Raw genomic sequence first — 24,814 nt, forward strand, 5'->3', positions numbered from 1 at the left:
TTTTTTTTGGTTTTTCTCTGGTACCGGGAACCGAACTCACGACCTTGCACTTGCCAGGCAGGCGCTCTGCCGCTGAGCTAAATCCCCAGCCCCTCATCCGTGTATTTATCAGTGAGAAAAAAGGAGAGCTGAGCATGTAGTTTCATGAAAGATTACTTCTCTAGCATGCACTAGGCCTTGGGTTCGGTCCCTAGAAGGGAAACAGGGAGAGAGGCAGAGAGAGAGAGAGGGAGAGAGAGAGAGACCAAATATTGCTTTACTGTTTCTTCGTTCAAAGGTCCACTGTCTATTCTGAGGATCCAGGAACTGTGACCAATGTCTGAGGACATTTTTATCTATTTCCTACCTGCTCCTCCCTCTATTCTTTTACTAACAAGCCAAATTTGGATATTTTCGTGCAAGATTTCTTCTATAAGTTCCATAATATCTCTATTTTTGTTACATTGTTTTATGATTCTTACATCCTTTCTTCAACAAAAAATTGTACTCCAGTGTCATTATAAGGTCATTCACAAGGCCAAAAATTCAATTTGAGAGGCTCAGCCATTTTGGACTTCCTCCAAAATCCTTCTTACTTGAAATAAGAGAATGATTTTGCTTCTCCTTTCACATGCTTTTAATGATAACACGTTAGGTTGGCAGAGCAATTTAGAGGGTGCAAAGCACCTTCACACGTCTTGGTGTTTAATCTTCACCCCAGCCTGTGAGCTAAGCAAGGCGGACATCTCACTTCATGAGTAAAATATCTGGGCCTCAAAAAGAATATAGAGAACCCATACCTAGCTCTCCTAGAATTACGCCTGAATTTTGTCAAGTATGTAGCTGCCTCTAGATTACTGCATTTCATTTTCAATTTTAAGTAACATGATCAGATTTTCACTGAGTAAGACATATATCTAAAAGTGGTAAGTTTGTGAGTCCAGAAGTGAGCTAATTAGAAGACTACTTTGAAATCCTGGGGAAATAAGATGAAATTTGAACTAAGTGGTGATGGAATGGAAGAATATTTAGGACATAAAGAACCATTATATATTGTTTGTGAGAATATAAACTGGTACAACCACTGTGAAAATCAGTATGGAGAGTCTCCAAAAATCTAAAACTACAAATGCCATTTGACCCAATTATTCCCCTTCTAGATATCTTCCAGAAAGACTTAAATATTACAGTGACTTACGCATACCCATGTTTATAGCAACACAATTCATAATAGCTAAATCTTGGAACCAGTCTGTGTGTTCATCAGTAGATGCATTAATAAAGAAAATGTGTTATTTACACACAGTAAAGTATTACTCTCCCATGAAGGACAGATTTGAGTCATTTGTATGAAACCAGATGCACGCTGAGACCATAATATGAGGTGAAATGAAGCAGACACACAAACTTAGTATCACGTAGCTTCTCTTAGATGAGAAACCATAAAGAGCAAAATAAAAGATAGATAACAGGAAGAAGGGAGATCAAGATTTCTCAGATGGGAGGGGGAACCAAACATGGAGAGAGAGGGAAGGCAGGAGAGAAGGGGATGAAGAAGAATTAAGTTGTGTTATTCAGATGCACTGACTGCACACCAGACAAGTGCACTGCCTTGTGTACTATAAACAGGGACTAATAAAGAAAAACAACAGTAAGTAGACTGAAGTGACACTGGAAGGATGCCTTTGATGATTCCAGTGAAACTGTCTGTATCACAAGATACATTTAAGCTACCAACACTAATGTACCACAGACATAGAGAAGTGTAAGGTAACACAGATGCATCTTCATTCATCAAGGATTTACTAATTAAAAGAATGAGTGCAAAGTTAGAAAGCAACAAATTAGTGCAAGAAAGACCTAGAAAGTTTTTCCTCTTTTTATTCACGTTCATTCTCCTCCAGCATTTCACATCTTCTCCCTTTTCCACACCACGTTCCCCCAGCTGATGACCTTCTTACGTGTGAGTAGAAGCAACAGAGAACAGCGGGTCCCGTCGGGGATGACCTTACCTCAGCCTCTCTTTCAGGGGCACCTCCCGTACCCACTTACTCTGGCATTCCTGTGTTTGCAGAAGATCGCTTCTCCCTCCAAGAGCACCACTATGTAACCCTTTGTCTAAAGCCAGGCTCTTCTCAAGGACCTTACTTGTGTAGTTAGCCCCATCCTCCGCCCTGCCTGTGCTCCCCTCTGCCTCGTCATTGCTTTCAGCGTATAGCGATGCCTCAACATGTCTTCCCGTTAAAAATCGCTCTTGACCAAAAATCTTTAACCAATGCCTCATTTCCTGTTCTCCTTATCAGCACTCCCGTGGAGAAGTGTTGCAGAGATTCGTTGTTCCCACTTAGTCTACCTGCGAATCTCTGCTCAGTCTTCCCTAACTGGGATTTGGTGTCCATTATGTCCTATGGGAGACCAAACCCGTTTTCCTTACTGACCAGTAAAAAGTAAGTTTCTCAACTTTCAGATGCTCAATAAAGACTTAATTTAAAACTATTTGATGAATATGTATAAAATGATTCTAATTAGGCTGGGAATAACAACTATTTTTGCTTACAATTGTCATTTAATTGATAGGATATTTCAGAAAGTCTGGCATAGCACCTTGTTCTAAGTGAATTCTACCACTCACAACACGAAGCTGATTTCTCTCCTCTCGCCTTTCTTTCCTCCTTCCTTTATTTATTCTTTCTTGAGTTCATGTCTCTCTTCTTTTTTAAATCAACTGAGAATCTTCAGATCTGGCTCAGATAGGAGTAAGTCAAAGCAGTCAAGCTCAAACAATGCCTTAAAGAATGCTCTGCAGAGTCACTTTGTGTTAATCTCTTAAATTATTCTTCATTGTTGTCTGGAAAATAAATTACACGTGATTTCTAAAGAGGCTTTGTCAAGCTTTAGCAAACTAGCTTAACTATAAAAAAATTAAATTTTTCCTTAATGATTTCCTCTTTTGAAGTCTTCAGTATGATATTACATTTGCTGTGTCATAAACTTGTTTTTTGGGCCTTTTGAGGTTTTTTTTTTTTTTTAAACCATTATGTGTAAGTGCAATTTCATCTTTGTTTTAGGTTTTTGGCATTTAAATCAATTAAAATTAAAGTTTTCCAGTAGTACCATACTTCTTTTAATTAAAAAAACCAGAGATAATGTATTTTGTTCTTAAAATCTGAACATATTTCTGCACAGTGATATGGCTACATATATAGTATTCAACTGTGTTAGTTTTGTAAACAGCAAACAGAAATGCTGCTTCTCTTATTTTAGCATTTAAGAAGTATGCAAGCATAATTTTTATTCCTATGACTAATAGCCTTAAATATATGAAAAAGGAAGTGTTTTCTTCTTATTATTTTTCTTTAAATTCCTATTGGGGGTTTCTAGGGAAAAGTCAGAAAATGTAAAAAATAACACAAACAACAGCTTAGCATTTGGTGGGGCCTCTAGGAATTGTGTATAGTTTCCATCATTAAATACAACTTATATGTGGAAGAAACACGCAAGGAAGACTGGCCTGCAAGTTGCAAATCAGTGAGTTACATAAATTAAAGGAAGAATGGAAGTCTTGATTTAAATGTTTTTCCCCTACTTAAGGTAGAATATATATATCCTTTCTGTCTGTCACTGGAAGGTAAACACAGTGCACGGGTGTTTGGTAATAACAAGGTAGCAACTTATGTGGCTTATTAAAAAAGAAAAATTATTCATAATTTGATGAACCAAGTAATTTTATTACATCTGATATATTTCATGCTACTATTGGGCAATTTTTTTATGTAAACAAGTAGAAGAAAATTGAAATTCAGTTAACGTGTTAATCAGCTGTCTTGTTGCCGGAATCTCATTTTTAGCATCAACAATTTCAGGGAGAAGAACTTGAATTTGGGGCATGATCCCAGAGGGTTCAGTCCGTGGTCAGTCAGCTCTAAAGCAGAAACCTCATGGGGAAGGGTGAGATATAGTTCATGGTGCTCAAGAAGCAGAGCAGAGGAACAGTGTCAGAGGGCAAGAGTCCCCAAGGTCACACCCCTTGGCACAGCAGATCACCCAGGCACATGAATTTCCTGGGTATTTCTTAATCCAGTGAAGTTGACACACCAGTATTAACGGTCACAACTAATAATTATTTTGTTATCCTACTTACTCAAGAAAAAGATAACACAAACCATTAGACTGATACTGACTGTAAAATAGAAAAAAGTGCATTTTATATTTTTTTTAAAAAATTTAGGTTAGCCTCTTACGAAACCTGTGCTGAGTTCTGTTCCTTGGCATTGTAATAACTTAAATGGATGTAGATCCCACGTTTGTGGGTCCCATTTCACACCTGGAAACTCATTTCTTTGTTGATACATTCTGAGACAGGCATAACTCAGGTGGAAGTCTTCACTTACTCACATTTATGCTATGTTCAGTGTTCATCTTATGCTTACTGTGAACATGACAGTATATGTTGGTCAAAGAGAGGTACCAGAGCTGTGCAGAGGAGAACACAGGAGTCCTGTCCCCCAGGAAAGGTATGGTTACCTCGGGAGAAAATTGAAATCTAATGGAAGTATCGGGCTTTAACTAATGTAGAATATATGATAACACAGAGAGGAAATAATAAGTGATTCAAAGGCAGATTCAGAGGAAATTAAAAGTAGATCTAGAGTTATAGGTACAAGTAAAGGAAGCAAAATCTGGGATATGAAAAATAGTATGAAATGATGTTTCCTTAGAATTTATTAAATAGCATTAATCTATGTTTTATTAGTCAGCTTGCACCAGGTAAAGCTACTGCTATAAATGACTTCGAAGTCTGAGAGACTGGCATCATCAGTAGCATATTTCTTGCCACTATGGCTGTGGTCAGCTGTAGCTCTGCTCTGTATATTTTGTCATTCTGGGACCGGTGGAAAGAACAGCCCATAAGTTAGAATGTCTTTTTCATACAGAGGGAAAGAATATGAAGGCACAGAACCACAGAATGGCTTTTTGTAGCTTCTGTTTAGAACTTTCCTAATCCCATTCACATTGTCATGGGAAATTCATGTCACAGACCCAAGTGTGTTATCCCAGAACTGCAAGTCATAGGGATGTACAGATAGACATGTAATCCTCTCATTATTAGAAAGATAGGAAAAATTATAGGAAAAAGATAACGTAGTCTGTATAGGAGGGATATGCCAGTAGTGTTTCCATGAAGAATGTGGACAAATATTGAAAATTCATGGCAAATATCAGTCAGAAAAATCACTTAGCGATAATTGGCAGGTGTCTTCATTCATACAAAAACCTCTTTTTCTTTTGAAATAAAAGCAGGAGAGTAAGATGGCTACCGAAAGTAAAGATAATTTTAAAAAGAAATGTGAGCTTTACCATGTAGATAGAAATAAAATATTGATGATAAGGATGCAAAGATTAGAAGATAGTCCTTAATAATACATTTTTGTAAACTTAATAATTTTTGTCAAGTAATATATTAGAATAATTTAAATATGCACATTGTAATCTTAAAGTATCACAAAAATGATAAAGAAATATAACCCCTGATAAAATCATTGGAGAAATAAAATAAAATAAAGACGACAAATATTTGACTCACATAAAGAATGTAGAAAGGAGGAAAGCAGAATGCTAGAAGAACAGCCCAATAGGAATTAAACATCAGGTTGGCAGTCTTAAAACCAAACATTTCCATAATTACATTAGAGTGAACGGATTGATCACTGACTACAGGCAGAGGTATTTGGATTGAATGAGAAAGCATGACTATATACGTTGTTTACAGGAAACACATTTTAACCATAAAAATACATAGAGGTTGAAAGTAGAAGAATGGAAACAAAAAGTTAAAGTGAGCCGGGGAGACAACATGAATATTAGAATAAAGCAGACTTCAATATGAGTAATGTTTCTCACTAGCAACTTAGAAGATGCATTTCATAAGATTAAGATTATGCATCGATATCTAAACTTCCAAATAAGACATAAATTTGCAGAATAGCTGGGTGTGGTCATGCACACCTATAATTCCAGCATTTGGTAGGCTGAGGCAGGAGGATAGCCACGAGTTTGAGGGCAGCCTGGGCTACATAGAGAGTTCAAAGCCATCTTGAACTACATAGCAAGACACTGTCTCTCAAAAAAAAAAAAAAAAGAGGGTGGAGCAAAAGAAACAGAAGGGAACTAGAACCAAATTTACTGTCATGGATATAGATTTTAGCACTTTTTTCTCAGTAATAGATAAAATAATTAAAACAGTGAAATCAGTACAATTGTTGGATAATCTGAACAAGCAGCAACCATCAATTCTAGTTGATCAACATTAACAGGAAATTACTCCTTAGAGGAGCAAGTTACAGATTCTGAAGTGTACCTGAAACAGACAACATAGATTGTATCCTAGACCATAGGAAAAGTTACAATAAATTCCAAGGAATTAGAATTAAATTGTACTCTACTTACAAAATAAAATGTGTGATTTAATATAGATAAATAATAATTTTCGTTTTCCCAAGTATTTCAAAGTTAAACGCACCTAAAAATGTCCGAGTCAGAGAACTCTCTGAGGTTACAACATCTATTTTGAACAGAAATACGTGTAAACATACCGTTTGTGGGATGCAGCTAACGCACTCTTTAGGAGGAAATCCATAGAATTAACTACCTATACTGGAAAACAAGGTGTAAAGTGAGGCATTGGTGCTTCCATTTTAAGAAACCAGGAAATAATAATTTCCATCTCCATATTAGCACAAAGGAAATAAGTGCAAAAGTTAACATGAACATTAAAAATTTAAATAGACCCTTATAAAGAAAGAAAATTAGTAGTTAAGCAACCTTTAAAAAAAGTTCTGTGATGATCATTTACAGTGCACATATGCAGAAAAAAACACTCCACAAAACTGCTTCCATAAAGTAGAGGAAGTAGGAGCCTTTTCCAGCTCATCTCATGAAGCCATTTTAACTTGGAGATGGAAGTCAAGCATTACTAAAACAAGAAGTAAAACTATATCTTCACTGTCTCATGACCATGGACCAAAAAAAAAGTTTAACGAGTATTAACAAATCAAACCAGCAATATATGAAAATGTAACAACCATGATGAGGTTTGATTTTTTTTCCCAGAATGCAAAATTGGCTTAACTATGAAAATCAATGTATTTCACCATATTTACAAATCAAGAGAGGAAAAAAAAAATCACATTAGGAAAAAGTAAATAAATTCTTAATCTTCACATTTTACAAAAAAATACAATTAGATATAAACCATAAATGAGTGCAAAATAATTTAAATTTATAAAAATAGAAACATGAACAAAATAGAATACCTTTATGACTTTGAGTAATTGGCTCCATAGACATGACACAAATAAAAATCATAAAAGAAAAAAATTTATTTCATCAAAATAAATACTTCTCACTGGGAAAAAAGTACCATCAAAAAAATAAACTAAGAAAAAATTCTAATAAAAATTTAAATCAAAAATATAGTAAAACTTCAACTGATAAGTAAAAGCAAAAAAATCAAGTGACAATTATTTTTAAGAGTCAATATTCCTGCTAGGTAGTTTTCCAAGATAATTAAAACATGTATACACAAAATGTCTTTTACTAGAATATTTACATTATTTTCATGACTATCCAATTATTCTGTTTTTATTGTTTGTTTTGTTTACTTTTTTATTTTATGGTAAAAAGGTAAAACAAAATCGATTGGAGAAATTTCTATGCTCATATCTTTTACCCAGCACCTACTTTAAAGGTCATAACATGTAATGTATTAACCATTGTTATTCTCCTATTATTTTGTTATGTTTTATTTACTTTTTTGGGGTTGGTGGTTTTTTTGTTTGTTTTTTGGTGCTGAGGTAAGTTCTCCCTCTACCACCTAAATGTGGAGGTGTAGGTCCAATCCAATTATAATTTCCAAGCAATAACTTGAAATAACTCAGATATACTTCAACATGAGAATAGACATATAAGCAGTGGGATATTATTTAATGAAATACTAAACATTGAAAAGATTTAAACTACTGATTCATAAAACTCAAAATTATTCTGAGTGAAGGAAGCTCAACACAAAAATTGCATACTGTAGAATTCCATTAGAATTATATTCCGCAAGAGTTAAAAGTAGTCTACGCCCTTAGAGAACAGACCTACCTCACATGTCGACAAGGTAGGCATAGTCGGAGATGTAGCAGTGGGGAGGAGCAGAAGGAAACTTTCTGATAGTTTTTTCCTGTGTCTTGATATGTATTCCTCAAAGTTGATTGAAAAGCAAGTTAAGGTCTAAGGAACTCATTCAGTATTGGTTTTGACTCAGCACTTAAGAAAATGAATGACACTGAATAGCTGTGTGTTCAAACATTACATTTCCCCATGTCTAGAAATATGTTAATATTACAAGAGAGGCGGGAGGTCTGACAGTGAGGTAGGCGGAGAAACGGTGCTCAGTGTGCGTTTGGTAGTGTGTGTGGGACCTGTGTGAACACTTGCAGTGGGCCAGAACCAGTTGGCTCTCAGGGAACATCAGTAACCTTCAGGTAAAACTACCACACTGGGCAGATTAGAGAAGAGGTAATTTCATCCTTTTTGTTGCCCTCAGCTCCAAATCTTTGTAAAAAGACTAAATCCCTTGTAACTGAAGAATGGCACGTTAAATATCCTGTGCTCTTCGTAGCTCAACCTGCCTTCCCCTCAAGTAGTCTTCAATCACTTGCTGCACAAAACAAAAAGAAACCATTCTTTTAGTTCACAACTCAAAATAAAGAGCTTAAAGTGCAAATCCATGGCCAAGATAATGTTTTAAGATAAATGGATTTTATTCTTGTATAATCAGTGTATGAATACAAATAATTAAGCACAGATCCTTCCAATCCCTGGTAATGTAGAAAGACAAAAATGAAACAATCCAATTCAACCTACATTTACTGAGCACGCGCTGCACTTAATTAGAGGTTTCCAAGCTTTTGTGACCATGACCTTTAGTAAGAATTGCAATTTATATCGCAACCCTATGTGTACATATATATGTATAACTAAAGCATTACTTTAAAACACTCTATTCTTCCTAAATAAGGTGCACACTGACATTTGCTAGTTGAATCTAGCTTGTTTTATGTCTACAAAAATGTAGCTCATGACTCAGTACTGGGTGGTGAATTGTGGGCTGCAAAACGCAGGACTGTCCTTCCTACGTAGAACGGGTTCTTTGCCCACCAGCAGCAGCAGCACTGGCGTAGTGTAAGAAGTGAAGACCGCTGAGCCCCGCCTCACAGCTACTCCATCAAGCTCTGCACTTTAACAAGACGTCTGGCTATATCCTATGTGCGTTATTGTGTCAGATACTCGGTGCCGGACAGTGCATGAAGAGGAAACATAGAACAGACAGAATCTTCTTGGGATTGTTCTGGGCAGAGATTCTTGCTCAGGGATGGTCTGGGTTTGGTTTGCTGCTGTTGTTGTTTTTTGTTTTGTTTTGTTGTTTTGTTTCTTTTAGAATATGTTTATCTCTAAAAAGCCACAAACTCGGTATCTCCAAAAAAATTCAAATAAATGAACAAAATCTACCAGAGCATCAAACAAAGCCTCAAACTTGGTATCTCCAAAAAAATTCAAATAAATGAACAAAATCTACCAGAGCATCTAAGCATGATCCTATTTAAGAACCATTGGTCTACGGGCCACAAACTCGATATCTCCAAAAAAATTCAAATAAATGAACAAAATCTACCAGAGCATCTAAGCATGATCCTATTTAAGAACCATTGGTCTACGAGCATAAATCAAAGTCATGCACTAGCGTGATTGTTTATTAGAAAAGTGAAAACCCCTGCTTCGGGTAATAGGGAAAGATTTTATTTTTCATTATGGATGACTTCATATAAAAGCGTTCTATTCCCAGAATATTTATTGACGGGGTTATTGCTACAGCTTCTTCTGAATTTACTTCTCCATATGGGAAAATTTCCAAACATCTCCTTTCTACCAATAACTGCCCTTTTATAGAAGTGTAATGTGAGTTCGAGTAGAAATATTATCATTAGTCCTGCTGAGCTGGCGAAATTCTTCCCTGGATTCCTTCCAGTAGATCCCTAACTGAGGATCGCTTGGCTGAAGAAAATGAAGCTGCTGCTGAGTGGCTATCGCTGGTCATTAAGGTCCTTCCCACTGTGGCATGTTTCCTGAGTGATGGGAAGTTTCATCCTGGAGTTGCTAATCTTGCTAATGCTAAAAGGCTCTCTCCCATTAGCAGCTTCTGTGTTGCATTAATAATAAGAACGTAATAAAGACAGCAGCTTCAGCTGTTCAGCGTCCCCTGAGGTGAGCCCCAGCCGCCTCTGCTCCCCCCGTCCAGTCTAATGGCCTTGACGAGAGGGGAGGGAGAGGGGGAGTGATGTAAGCACTGTGGGTCTTCCAGACGGCAACGCTGCTTCTTCACTTGGGAAAGGTGCGCTTCCTTTCAGGACATCCAAGTTGAAAACTGTGCCCACCGAGCTCTCACAGTTAAAACTGACCTCTGCAATTTGCAGCTTAGACACAGGTTAGGATAATGAAGCACAGAAGAAGAATACAACATAATGTTAGTGCGTATGGCCAAGCATAGGAAAAGATTGATTACAAAAAATAAATCTACCTTGCTTGCAAGAGCTATAAAGAAGTATTCTAGAGACACTGTGTCCTGTTTTTTGTTTTTCCTTTAAAAACAAAAAACTTTTTTTGGAACAACAATAAATTAAAATGGAGGAAAAAAGGATCTTTGTTTTTGTTAATAGATGAAGATACATTAAACAAGATTGGACCTGACAGGTTTGTGTGCGTTTTAATAAAATTTTTTTGTTAAAAATATTTGATCAGAGGTCATAAACCAGGAAATGAGCATGTTCTTTCTCTAGTGAAAATATGTGGTCTTTAGCGGAAGGTTACCTTTTGAAGACTCTTTTTAAAGAATCTGTTAAAAGCGTAGGGTCTGTCCATGCTGATTGTTACGATTTTTCATTTTCAAGTTAAGCTACTGTTTCTTTCGAGCACATATGTGTTTTTAATTGGGAAAGCCGTGATCCAACACTTCAAAAGTGTTGCTCGTTCCTTGCACTCAAAACGCTATTTTTTTTCTCAATTTACACCATCATGTCCTGATTTTGAAAGGTTGAGTTTATAATTAGGTTCCATTTTGCCTGTTTTTGAACCTATACTCTAGAGAGGAAGAAAGGACCAATATCAATAATCGTCAGTGACTGAATGTATAGTCTAAAATAAAATTTCTCTGCATAAGTCTCTAAGGAAATCAGCATGATTAGCTCTAGGCAATATTTATTTATGTGAGGTTCAAGAAATCACAGTAAAAACAGTACTTTTCTCTGAAAACTTATAATTGATATATTTTCCTTGTAAGTACTTAACAGCTTGAGAAAAAAAAGAAGACGTATCTAATAAGAAAAGGCTAGCCACCTAATGTTTTAAAAATTATAACTGAAAACCTGTGAGTGAAAAATCTATAATTTTCAATTATAGATAAGAATAAGAAAGTGCTAAGTAATTTCTGTAAAATAAGCATCATATTTTACCTGTAGGAGGGTAACAGTCTAAATCTCCTTTAATTAAATAACTTTCATATGGTTTACTTCTTAGCCAAACAAGTCTCATAAATCCACTAACACTTCTTTCTTTGTCACTTCATTTATTTGCCAAAAGCACAAGTGTTGACTACATATCAATAAGACGTAGGTGACATAGCATTGCTAGAGTTGTCCTTGAAATGGAGAAAAAAGACGTGAATGTGACATTCCTATGCAGCACACAGATCCATTGAAAAGAAGCCACACCTTGAGACCATAATGTTAGGTGAAATAAACCAGATCCACAAGCTACGAGAAATCAAAACTAAATAAATAGCAAGAATAGTCAGATAGTAGGAAATAGGCAATGGGTCTTTTGTGAACAGCAAGGGCAGGTTGGGGAAGTAGATGAGAAAGGAATCGAGATGTGTTATGTACATGTATCGGCTCCCCACAAGGAGCGCAATCATGATGTGCTGCAAATATGTACTAATAAAAATTGAAAAACATTCGGAATTTTTAGAGTTGAGGATGTCACACATACTTACCTGTATTTCCTCTGTCTACTCCTTTCTGTCCTGCAGTCCACGAAGGCTCTGGAGAAACCAGTCAGAAGGAGACATCCACCTGTGACATTTGCCAGTTCGGTGCAGAATGCGATGAAGATGCCGAGGATGTCTGGTAGGATGCTATTTTTAGTCTAGTCTTGCAAACAGAATAATGACAGTGATTCACCTCTTCTATTCCATCAACCTTTCTCCTAAAGAAGACACTGCTGGCATTTTTATTTTCTTCTGAGTTCCCAAGAGGGAAAACTGAGAGCTATAATAGCAGCAAAGGATTTCTGGAGCTTTAGTCCGAGGTGGGCCAGCAGGCAGCAGTCCAGGGCAGGAGCTGTTACGATACATGGAAATACTGTACCTCTGAGCCGCCTCCTCCAAAACTGCCAGTGTTAAGACAGGGAGGAAACAACGTATTTACTCAACTATCTCCCGAGAAACATCATCAAGAAGCAGGGAACGGTTGCTGTCTAAATCTCTTCAGGCTGCTGTAGTAAAATACCATGGACCAGGTAGCTGAGAAAGAACAGAAATTTTCTCAAGACCCAGACTTCATTAGTGTCTGCTGAGGTCTCATGTTCTGATACGCAGCTTGGCCTCCCTGTGCCTGCATGTGGCAGAGTGGTAGAGGAGCAAGGGTGCTCTCTGGGGTTTCCTTTACCAGGGCACTCATCCCACGCAGGAGCGTTCAACCCCAAGACCTGACCACTTCCCAAGACCTAGTCACCTCCTGCTGCTACCACTGTGGGGGTTCAGATGTTCACACGTGAAGCAACAGAAACATGCAGGCCAGAGAAATTGCTAATAAAATTTCTAAAACAGTAGTTTTGGCTTCTGCAGAGGATTTGTTTAAGGAATATGCGGTGCATACACATGGCTGTCTGGACAAGACACTTCACGGCTTGGTTTCTAGGCTCAGCTTAGCTCAGCTCCTCTGATGAAGGCATGTGGAGCCAACGGGTACCTACTCATTCTTTTAAATGGATATCAAAACGTTTGCCTTCAGTGGAGTCCATGTATATAGGTCCTGCCTGGTCAGATAGGAAAGTGAAAAATCTAAAGGTCAGAATGAAATTTTTGTGGCAGAATAGTGAAAAATAGGAGTCAGTATTTCTTCCCTGCCCTCTGCACTCTTCCTCGGCTCCCTCCGCCTCTTCCTCCCTCCTTTTCTCCCTCCCTCCTGTCCCTGTCTCTCTCAGACTCTTCTGTCATGAAAACAACTGGTTTCTCTTTATGTTCTTCAATATACAGTCGTTCTTTGTCCAAAGCAGTTAACAATCATTTAATCAAACTTGCGTGGTAGGAGCAAAAACATCAGCACTTACAGTAGATATTTGAAGCAGATGAGGGTGAAGATTCCAACCTCGCAAAATAGGGAACTTCCAGGTAAACGCTGTCATCAGGGAGCCAGGCCGAACAACCATCTGTTAATAAGAGCAGGCACAGTAGACTGTCTCTTCTTGTCAAACCCTGTTAGTGGACGGGCACCTAGAAGCCGAGGTGGCTCGACCATCTTGGGGTAAAGAGATATATTTTACTTAAGAACATCTTGGGCACTTAAGAATCATGACTTCATGGCTCTCAAAGGAGGAAGAGTCTCAAAATTACTTTGGGAATTTTAAAAACATAATAATTTTTTGTTCTATCCCAAACAGTGAATCAGTTGCAGGGTGGGAGAGGTCCTTACAGTTTCACTTCTCTAAAACTTAACAAATGATTATAGAAACACTGCGTTTAAGTAAAGGACGGGCTGTCTCAATCTTTGTCCGCATCTGTAGTTTGAGTCATTTCTTTAAGTTGTTAATTTTCTTGCTGTAACTTACTTTATTTAGAAATGGGTCTCACTTTTGTAAACAATTTCCCTAGTTTCTCATCTTTGTAATGATCACTTTAAAGGTGACGTAGTTCTGCTTTCCAAGTACAAAGATTTATGGCATGAGATTATAACATCAGTGGAAAGTTATTGGACCTTCTCATTTGTATGCATTTTTCTCACTTACCTTTATCAGATCCATGGGACATACATGCTGTCAGTATTTTAACTTACAAAAAGGAAACTGAGTTTTGAGATATTTTAGTGGTCAAGCCAAGAAGAAAATCTAAGGGGAAAGTAAGGAGAATGTGTTTGCATGACAGTTCAACCCAAGACCTGTGAAATAGTCTCTTCCCTGTCCTGTCTGGAATAATGAGATGGCCAGATTGCAGGTGGTGCACACACAGTGATGCCAGACCTGCAGGTTAGAGCCAGTGACCGTAGAGCTGGTTGCAGCAGACGGTGGGCAACTATCCAAGCAGGCAGTGTTACTTCTGGTTTTCTTCAAAAGTTCAGATCCTGAGTGCAGAGGCAGTTCAGGGAGTTTGCGCAAGACCTGTAGCATCAGGAAGGTTCTCCAGTTGACCCTGGAACCCAGTCATGCCAAGCGGTGTTCAGAAAAAGTTCAGCTACAAAGGAGACAAGAGAGGGACAGGACCTCGGGGGTGGAGAAATGGAGTTAACCAGGAAGGGAGTCAGACTCTGCAGGAGAAAGGCTGGCTGGACACCCACTTCCTGGAATAAGTATAGAAAGCCAAGCCTTGGTTAACAGGGATAGGAAGAAGCATAGCCTAATAGGGAAATAAGCTTCAAGGTCAAAATGGAAACAGCAGCAGGGCTACTGGATGCTGAATCCGTCAGCTGTTGGCTAGGATATCTCATATACCCCAGCCTAGGGACAAGAGGTGTTGCAAAAACTGGAATAAGTCTAGACCTCCAGCTGGGGGCTGTGTGGCCATAGCTGTGAAGATTAGAGGCAGAGGCAGGGAGCCAAGGAGTTCATTATACTTCCCAGGCAAGAATAAAAAGTGGTTAGCATTTAAATAAAATGCATTTAAAATACCCAGTGTAAGCAGTAAAGGATGGTGCCGAAACAATGAATCCATTGATTTCTCATTTACACAAATAGTTTTGTATGTTAGCATGTTATGTTTAGTTATAGACACGAGGGGCAGGTTGTAAACAGCTGAAAGATCCAAGAACAAAGCAATAAATGAAATTAAACAGGCGGGGAATGAAAGAGGCAATAAAGAAAGGACGCAACAGGGAAGTGATCTGACTACAGCACCAGTTAGCAGATCCTTCTTTGAATCTGTCGGGCTTTCCAACACTGTTGACTTTGAATGAAATCGTGGCCAGGTCTTCTCCTAAACGTAAAATCCTGCACAGGACAAACAGCAACAAAGAACATAACTCACTGTTTTGCTTTTTCTTTTGGCACCAACTAAACCGTAATTCAGCGCATACAAATCTCCTCGATCCTGTATTATGATGTAATAACAAAACACAAATAAACACTAATGAGAAATAATGGTACTATGTCGCAAATATAACACAAGATGGGAAATTAATTCCTGATCTTTCTTTAACCCCAGCCCATGAGATTAATACTTCAAATTTTGCCACAGGGGCTGAGTATATTTATTCAAAGATTTAGAAAAAGTTGCCTCCAAAATGAAGATATATATGTGTTAGAATTAAAAAGCTAGTACATAGTCAGTTAGTTATGCTTCCCTAGAATGGGTTTTTGAGTAAAGCAAGTCACATTGCAGAGGAAGGAACAAAATAAAAGCAAGAGAGAGCAAGTTAAATAAGCAAAAATAACAACTGGAACATGGTATTAGCAAGCCATAATTCTAATGACATAAAATGTAATGCTTTTATTTTGAGAACATATATCGTTTCTAATCCAAGATGTGGTTGATATTCAGTGATGTCATTCTGAGGTTTTCCATTGCCCTTTTCAACCTATGGAAACATCAAGGTTGCAAAAATATCAGAAAGAGTTCAGGTTTTCTTAATAAGAAACACAGGTGGTTGTTACAAAAGATCCTTCAGTTAAAGATATTTGCCAAATGCAGGGAAGGATTAAACTTCCCAAAGAGGGAGTTAAAGTTTCTCAAGATACATAATCCATACCCCATTGTCACAGCAGAAGCATGCTGTATTTAAAGTGAAATTCAGAGGCAATTGGAACACCTGTGTAAAGGCTTGCACATGCCTGTTTATGGGGAAGAGGTCGAGCAAGGAGAAAAGAAAGACTTAGAAGATCGCTGCTCTTTATATCTAGACCGAAAAGAGTCAAGTCTAATGCATTTACACATCAAAGAGACTCATACACTCTGCCAAATATTTATAAAGAAAAAGAATGGCTTATAAATAAGACAAACACAATAAACTTGACTCATTGCACAGTAATAAAACCCAGCTGATAGCACTGGGAATAGCAACCTACGAGTTCAACAGATATTTCTGATGCATGGTTTGTTGTAGAAATTGCTTTAAATTCCTTTAAGTATCTCACCTGATAAATTATCGCAGTCAGTCTAAAGTAGGTCAGTAGTAGCTTTGCACTGGGAAATATTCCTTGGAAGTAATTAGCCTGAAGCTTTCTGTTGATCCTGTCAGAAGTAGTTCAGAGCCCTGGACTGATACTCAGTTCATGTACAGCAGTGGTGTAAATATATAATACAGCAGTGGTGGCAAACTTATGGCACTTGTGCCATAGCCAGGAGTTTGCTATAGTTAAAGCTCCAAAAGAGTCACCTTCCCTGGTATATTGGAAGCTGAGAGCTGGGTCCTCATCGTAGGGATGGGTGGGTATGAATCTGGCTGTGTGCCTAATATTTTCAGGGTATCAAAATAGATCAAAGAAGAGAACACAGGTGTAAGCGCAGATGCAGCTGGAAGACAAATGACATAAAGAGACAAATTATTATGGTATTAGCCTGATATGTACACTGTATAGCTCTTTATTCCCATTTTAACTCTGCTTTTGTCGCATTCTGTATGTGCTACTCTGGTTCCATTAGCAAAATCACATTGGCTCAAATGCTATTAATTTCTCAGTAGTCATTCTGTTTGTCTGAGAGCATTAATGATATTTTCCAGAACTGTAGTGCTATTCCACCAGTGTGTAACATCCTTGTGATCTGCTGCGGTGGTAGAGAAGAAGAGAAGTAAATTAGTTGCAGTAAAATGAATTCACAAGAGGGAGTGAGCATCCTTTCTCTCTGCTCCATTGATACTCCATCAGTGAGCTGTCCTAGGAGTGGGATTCAGCGTCCCTTCTGTGAGGTTCTCTTACAAAGACGGTTCAGTCTGAAGTCTTTAACATCTTGCTCTTGGGATCTGAGAAGGCTCCTGTCACTGGGAGGACTGCGTGCTGTTGGCATCATTCCCACTTTTAATGCATTTTGGACTGCGGAGGCTCATGAATATTTGAAGCAGGGCAATGGCCGTGGACGATCCTTGGCACCGGACTTCACTATATATATAAGTAAATTAGACATTAAGTCCTGCTGACTTTAGTACATTGGGGTTGTGAGCCTGATAGGGAAAATTAAAACACCTCCGAGGGAAATACGGAAATAATTTCTTTACAACAACTACTGATTGAGAATGCATCAAAGAGACTCATGTTGCACATGGAAAGTCTCCAGTTGTTCCCCACTTGATGAAAAAATCGCTTAATGGTGCACATGGTACAGTGAAAGAAGAGGATGCTGGTCTGTAACAAATTTTTTAAACTGAGATTCCTTTCAGGCCGCCCTCCTAGTGTTTCTTTTGTATTGATTTTCTTTGTTCTCTGGCTTTAGAACTGTAAATGTGGTAAACCAGAATTAGGACTGACTTCTAATGTGAATTTACTCATGAAGAGAATGAAAAAAAACAAAGATAATAGGACTGGTCTAGAAAATCTAAAACTTTGGTTTGATCTATGTATGGCTTTGTGAAGCTCTTCCCAGTTCCGGGATTCCTGTGGCTGGAGCATTATCTGCCTGAACTGTGTCCTGTCCCTGCCAGGAAGGCAGTGTCACCACCTCTGATGGCTGCCAGTGGTTCCCGTTTGTGCAGATGGGCTGGGATTAAGGAGGAAAGATGCTTTCTTTCCCTCAGTGCTTTCATTTGCCCAGAAATTCGTTCATAGAGAAGGAGAAATCAGGCCCTGATTGGAGGATGCACACATCTTTCCACCCCTGTAATTTCAAGGGGAACTTGAAGATGCATGTTAGCAAAGAAATACCCAAATTCAAAGTTTGCATCTGATTTTGTTCATCCTTTTATGCATTCCTGTACCTATCTTGATCAACAAGAAATAGTCTGTATTTTCCTAAATTTCTCATAATGAAATTGAATTTAGAAGTGCAATTCCAGCTAGTAGGGCTAGGACTACTTTGGAGTAGCATGTTCTGCTCGGTGATCAGAACAGGGCATTAAGCAGTAGCCTGTGTCTTCAGACACCATGCGTGTGATGGAACTTCTCTCTGCAGTGGCTGCCGGTAGTCAGATCCACACGCTGAAGCTCAAAGCTTCAAATGCTACTGAGAAAGTAAATTAATAGCAATGACACTGCAAGTACATGACAGTTGGAGAATAACCAAGACTCCCATCCTGCAAAGAATAGTTACACTTTATGAAAATTAACTTTACAGTAATTTAAATTTGAAAATAAACCACTGTCTAAACCTTCGGGTCTTTTGTGTTATAGCCCACTTGAAGAGGAATTGAATTTTCACATAAAATCCGGAGTCCTTTGGATTTTTCTGTCTCAACTGTGCACCTATCATAAGTTGTTATGGTTCATGTCCAGATGCCCCCACAACGCCTCACTCAGCCATAGGGGCTTTTGGAGGTGGCTGAATCTAGAATGTGTGATTGATTCATAGTGCAATGTTGGGATGAAGGGTGGGTGATTGCTGGACCAGTCTATTGATTGGATTGGCATCGCCCTAATCCCGGTAGCCTGGATACAGTATAAGGGACAGAAGGAGGCTTGTCTCGCTCTCTCTTGTTGCTTTTGCTGTCTTCCACCACCGTGAACTGTGGCGCCTCTGCCATGTGCACCCTGCTTTGGGGCCAGCCAATTATAGACTGAAACCTCTACAAACTGTGAGCTAAATAAACCTTCCCTCCTTTCATTTGGGATGTCAGGTATTTTGTCTCAGCAACAAGAAAAGTAAGACACAGTGAGGAATAAAACTTAAGTAGGGTATAACAAAAACATACCCAGCTCTAGGGTAAAGTAATGACAATATAAAGATACAGGATTCTGAGTTTAGCCAGGCATGCTGTTGCAGGCTTATAATCGCAATACTCCGGGAAACTGAGGCAGGAGGATTGTAAGATTGAGCCCAGACTGAGCAATTTAGCAAGACTGTGCCTCAGAATAATAAATGAAAAAGGACTCAATCTGAAGGCCCTGGATTCCATCCCCAATACCCAAAATATTTTAAAAACGAAAAAGAATTCTGAACTTTAACATGTATCTGATATATTTTTACAAAATTGATTTATGCTATGCAGTATAAATCATGTAACTTCTGTTTTATATCAAAATAATGAAATACTGCCTGAAAGCAAAACAAAGGAAACAAAAATCCATTGTACCTGTTTTTTAACTGTTTCTGTTACTTGCTCCTCTTCTTATTTGAGTTTTTAATTGAGCTGTAGACTTCTCTCTGCTAAAGGAATATTGCCTAACTTTGGGAGGTCGTTCACCAGACACGATCAGTTTCTTCTTGAGATTTTTGGGTCTCAGATTGTACCATATTCTGAGTCAGGGATTCCTTGTCCTTAGAACCACAGAATACACGTTCTTGTCTCCGTGTAATGTGTCTGTCTCAGAGACTAGAACACAAAGCTCACTGAAGTTGTCAAAGTCCCATAGGACTTTCCAAAGCTGTGTCTATGTCAGACACCTTTTGTGGAGCCGTTTAGTCTTCACCCCAAGATTATGAAGTTCAAGATGCTAAAAATCCCCACTTTATAGAAAAGAAACAGGCACACACAGAGAGGATAATCCACCTTCCCAAACCACAGCAGCAGATGGAAAAGCTACAGTTTGAAGCAGCCCGGCGACTCCAGAAATCATGCTGTTCATTGCCATATAAGGTCATTTCTGACCTCTGCATGGTACAACTTACTTGTGTGTGTACACAGACATGCATATAAGGAAAATACCTACTGCACGTTTTATATTTAGTATGCAATTTCACATCTTCCATGAGATACAATGTAAAAACAAAGACTGTAAGAGCCAGTTTGTGCAAAAGCCCATTGCTAACATGCTCACGGTGTGCATAACACCAGGCGCCTTAACCACTAGGTGGCGCACCTTCCTTCTTGGCAGTCCTCCTCAGGGCTGACTTTCACCGTCTGGAAGCTTTTAGGTTTTTTTGTTGTCACTCTTGGTTTTCTTTTTTTTTTTTTTTTTTTTCCTTTTGGGAAGCATTGAAATATATGAGGAGTATGTAAATTAAAGTTATTACACATCGCCATTCATCCCCCTCAAAACACTCCCCCTTACTTCAAACCTCTCATTGCTTTTGCCACTTTCTGAAGCATTTCTGGAAGTCCTCTTTCAGAAGTGTCTATAAGGTGGGATACAAGCCACTAAAGGTACTCACCAAGGGGGACTTTCAGAACTGCTTCATGAGGTGACATGGCGGTGGAGTATTGTGAGGATGAGCTAATGGCAACGTGTCTTTTACTCTGATGATTTTCTCAACATTTGCCCTATTTTATGTTACGTAGTTATTATTATTCATAGAGAATATCTCATTATAGCTGTGTGTACCCAGTTAGATGAGGTTATTTGCCATGAGGTTGCAAACAGACATAACCTTCACCAAAACCTGTTACTCTGAGCTGCTTGAATGCAGTTTGCTCGTTTTGCAGTAGCAATGACAATCCTGCTTGTGGAGCAGGGTGAACATCCTTTATATGATGAAAACGTAATGGGTTCAAGATTATTTTATTCAGAAAGAGGGCGTGAAGAGCAAATTTTAGAGCCTGGTGTTCATAACACTGCCCCTCCCTGGAGTGTTGGAGTACCACCATCTGCAGTGTTTCAGAGGGCTAGCCAAAAGGGAGGATGTAGAGGACAGAGATAGGATTCAGCTTTTTCACTTACTGGTCTTGGCCTTCTTCCAAGTGGCAAGAGAAGGCTTATTTTTTATTTTTGCTATAAGAATAGAAGGAATTGGAGGCAAGAAATAGAACCACCAAAAACTAAGAAGGAATTACCAAAGTAAGTGCAAGAGAAATTTGGGTCCTGTGTCAGTGGGTTTTTAATCTGCATGATCCTGGCAGTGCCCCACTGTACTTTTAACTGAGCACTTAAAAATATATAACATAAAGCCCAAACAGACCTTTTCAATGGGTATCTCATAATCACTTTTTATTCTGATTATAAAAGTTGTACACATTTATCATACAGGTTTTTTAAAATATAGCAATATAAAAATTATAGAAAAGCATCTTTATCCAATACAGCCACTGAAATTTGGAGATATATTTTCGTCCCCGGTGTGTGGGTGTGTTTCCACAAACCTAATCATATTTTGCATCAATACAGCCATCTCTCCTGAAAATTTTTACTTAAGCTTGAGGCTCCATTGTTTGGTGACTGTTAGGAATGTTGAATGTGTTCACTGGTAGGCATTTTTATTTCAGCTTAATTTCTGTGACCTGTGTTCTCATTGTCCTTTCAAATTGTTCAGCATTTCTCAAGACTGATCCATGTGAGAGGACTGCCATGACATTTGTAGTTCAAATGCTTACCAGGCCCTTTATTCTAAATCTGCATTAGGTGATGTCTTTGTTCACTTCAAGAGGCTAAACAGTATGGTACTGAAAACATTTCCATTTCCTGTATCCAGATAAAAAGTAGCTTTATGAGGTGTAAGCAGTGTTTATGGAGAAAGTGTCCTGCCAAAGGTGTACTACGTTGGGTAAAAACTTTTGGTGCCTTCAGTGGTTTATTTCCAAGTGGTTGTGTGTTTGTTGTATCAGCTCGTGATGCACAAATCACAAGTCGTCTTTAGCGGCCACATCTGTTTACCCAGATATTTTCTCTCACAAACGGGATAGTTAATGAATGATCGAACAAATTGTAAAATTATATGAAGCATCGACTGAAAAATTAATACGTCTGTCTAAATGCTTATTATGGTAAGAAGAAAGAAAATAAACAATGAAAACAAATACCTGATTTTCTCACCCCCTGCCCAGTACAAAATGAAATCAGTCAGGAGTGGATCCTTTCACTGCTTTTTGGCGAAGTAAAAGAAATGTGAGAAATCAGGACAATGCACTTGAGACAGATGACTTCCAAAGCTTGTTTACCGTGACTCTTTTTTACCCACTGCAGTCTTTTCAAAGTCTTGGACATAGTAGTTCACACCGTTCTCCAAGCTCATCCTGAAATGAGCTTTCTACAACCAAAATTGTTTTATCTGAAGCAGTAAAAGTACTATTAGGTCTCCTGTAGTCATAAGTGCTTATAATCGGCAGATATTAGGAGGTGGGCATCTGGGGAAAGAGGACAACAATTGGGAAAAGGGCAGAAATAAAAATAATAAAATATAAGCTTCACATTAGCAAAACTCAGTGATGTATTTCTGCAATAAACATAGCTGGTTATATTTGGAACTTTAGGACATTCAAGCATAATGAAAATTATCAATTAGAATAAGTAAATATGCTGTGTTTGATAGCTGAATGCAGTTTAATTCTATTTAAATATTATTTTTCTTTCTTTGATAGTGTTTTGGGGAAAACAAAATACAACAGAGCTATTTGCATTGCATCAACATTAAATGTTCAAACCTAGGGGTGAAAGGAATAAAAGAAAGAAAAAGAAGCCCTGTGTTGATCAATATATTAGTGTATCGGTCAGGGCTTTCCAGAAAAACAGAACCAATAGTTTGCTAGCTAGCTAGGTAAATAGACAAACAGACAGGCAGGCAGATACCTGATAGATACATAGATACAAAGGTGGAAACACTGACAGATACATAGAGATGGATAATGCCTATAACCCCACCTACTCAGGAGACTGAAGCAGAAAGATCTCAAGTTCAAGGCCTAGGAAGACCCTTTCTCAAAATAAAGTGAAAGACAATTGATATGTAGCTCAATGTCATCTTGGTTCAATCCCCGTACCACAAAAAAAACAGAGAAGACAAGACAAGAAGAGAGAAGAGAAGACAAGAAAAGAGAAGAGGGAAGGGGAAAGGAAGGAGGAAGGGGAAGGGAAGGAGGGAGGAAAAGAGAGAAAGAAGACAGATCTGTCCACATACCTCTGCTCTAGATTTTCTTGTTACCAGTGTTTCAATCACGTTCTGTCCAAGTCCTTGACCAACCAATCAAAGTTCGGACCATAAATCGATGTATAATCACACAATCTACCATCTCTTCTTCCAAGCAAAGTGAAGAATCATACACCCTATGCAAAATTCTGCCCACTGGAGGGATTACCCTTTCCATTGGACAATGTCCCTTAGCAACGTCTCGGAGAGGGTCTGTGACCTCGCAGCTTTCTCAGATGGTAGCTGTTATGCAGAATCACCCCTGTACCAGGCCCAAGTCCTCTTTTCTGCTGTTGAGTTTTCATGGGGAGCAGCCATGAGGCCAGAGGTGCAGGCTGGGATAGTGATGGTGGTGCAGCAGAAGCGGGGACCATGACATTCAAGCACCTTCTCTGCATGTAACTTGCTTGTATCTAGGTGTATCTAGGGGCCTGATGTCATAGAAAGCATTTCCATTTAGTAATGAAAAGTTGTGCATACCTACCTGTATGGATTGGTGGAAGATAGAATATTCATGATGAGAAACCCAGTTCACATAATAACTTGGAGGAGAATGGGTAAGTATTCATTCTGTACAGGCCTGTATCAAGCCAGGAACTGTTTCTTCAAAGGAGAATAGTTATCTGCAGAGGGTGTCAGGGCTTTGCTCCAAAATCCCACAGGCTCGCACTGTAACTCATGTAGATCGGCCTGCCTAAGACTCTGAACACATCCCTCTCTGCACTTTGGTTACCACTGGATCCGCTAGCCCTACAGTTCAAAAGGCAGAACGGCTCGCACGGCATCCTGGACCTGTGGGAGAGCTTTTTCTTTTTCTGGGTGCTGCTGAAACCTAGCAGCTTTTCAGTCACATAGTAAGTGCACCAAAGCAACAGGCTCAAATAAGGACTGTATTGCCTCTAAAATCCAAAGAAGCCAACTAGGCAGTATGCCTCTTTGTTGGTTGTGAAAGAGACAGATGCAACAATTTATCCTTTCCCTTAGAAGAGATGGCTCAATGTATCCCACACCAATGGACTCCTAAAAATTTCACTGAATTTTGCTGACTCTGTGAAATCTGTTTTCCACCTCCTGACATACAAATGTCAGAGTAGTAAGTAAAGAGTAGTTTCTACATCTTGTGCTCTAGCTCCAGTCGGCATAATACTGTCAGTGTGATGGACCAGCATCCTATCTTTAGGAAGGAAAGAATAAGCAGGATTCCTGTGAACTGATTTATGATGTAGTGCAGAGAGTTGATAAGTCCCTGACACATGATGGTGAAGGTATACCAGTAGCCTGACTAGCTGAAAGCAGACTGCTTCCAGTGGTCCTTATGGACCAGTAGAGAAAAAGACATTTGTTAGATCATACCAGGTGCCAGGGATGTGTTCATTTTCTTGAACAATGAAGCCACATCTATTTTAGCAGTTGTAGTTGAAGTTACGACCTGGTTAAGTTTGTGATAATCCAGTCAATCTCAAAACACAGATCCAATAGGAAAGCTGAATGGTGATATGATATGAATCACCATCTCCAAATCTTCCAAGTCCTTGATGGTAATACTGATCTTTGCACTCTCTCCAAATGCAGTATTGCTTTTGGTTTAGCATTTCCCAGTGT

At 38.6% G+C, this 24,814-nt stretch overlaps 1 protein-coding gene across 1 annotated transcript in view; it reads left to right on the forward strand.

The window, feature by feature from the left end:
• Tmeff2 (transmembrane protein with EGF-like and two follistatin-like domains 2) overlaps positions 1-24,814 on the forward strand; it is a gene marked incomplete at its 5' end in the record, with an annotated part of 231,751 nt that overhangs the window by 117,203 nt on the left and 89,734 nt on the right. Inside the window, 1 exon segment of the mRNA XM_013512178.1 lies at positions 12,110-12,206. Coding sequence (XP_013367632.1) covers positions 12,110-12,206 — 97 coding nt within the window.

This window comes from Chinchilla lanigera, unplaced genomic scaffold (genome assembly GCF_000276665.1).
Source record: "Chinchilla lanigera isolate Chin_1 unplaced genomic scaffold, ChiLan1.0 scaffold00002, whole genome shotgun sequence".
NCBI classification, from domain to species: domain Eukaryota; kingdom Metazoa; phylum Chordata; class Mammalia; order Rodentia; family Chinchillidae; genus Chinchilla; species Chinchilla lanigera.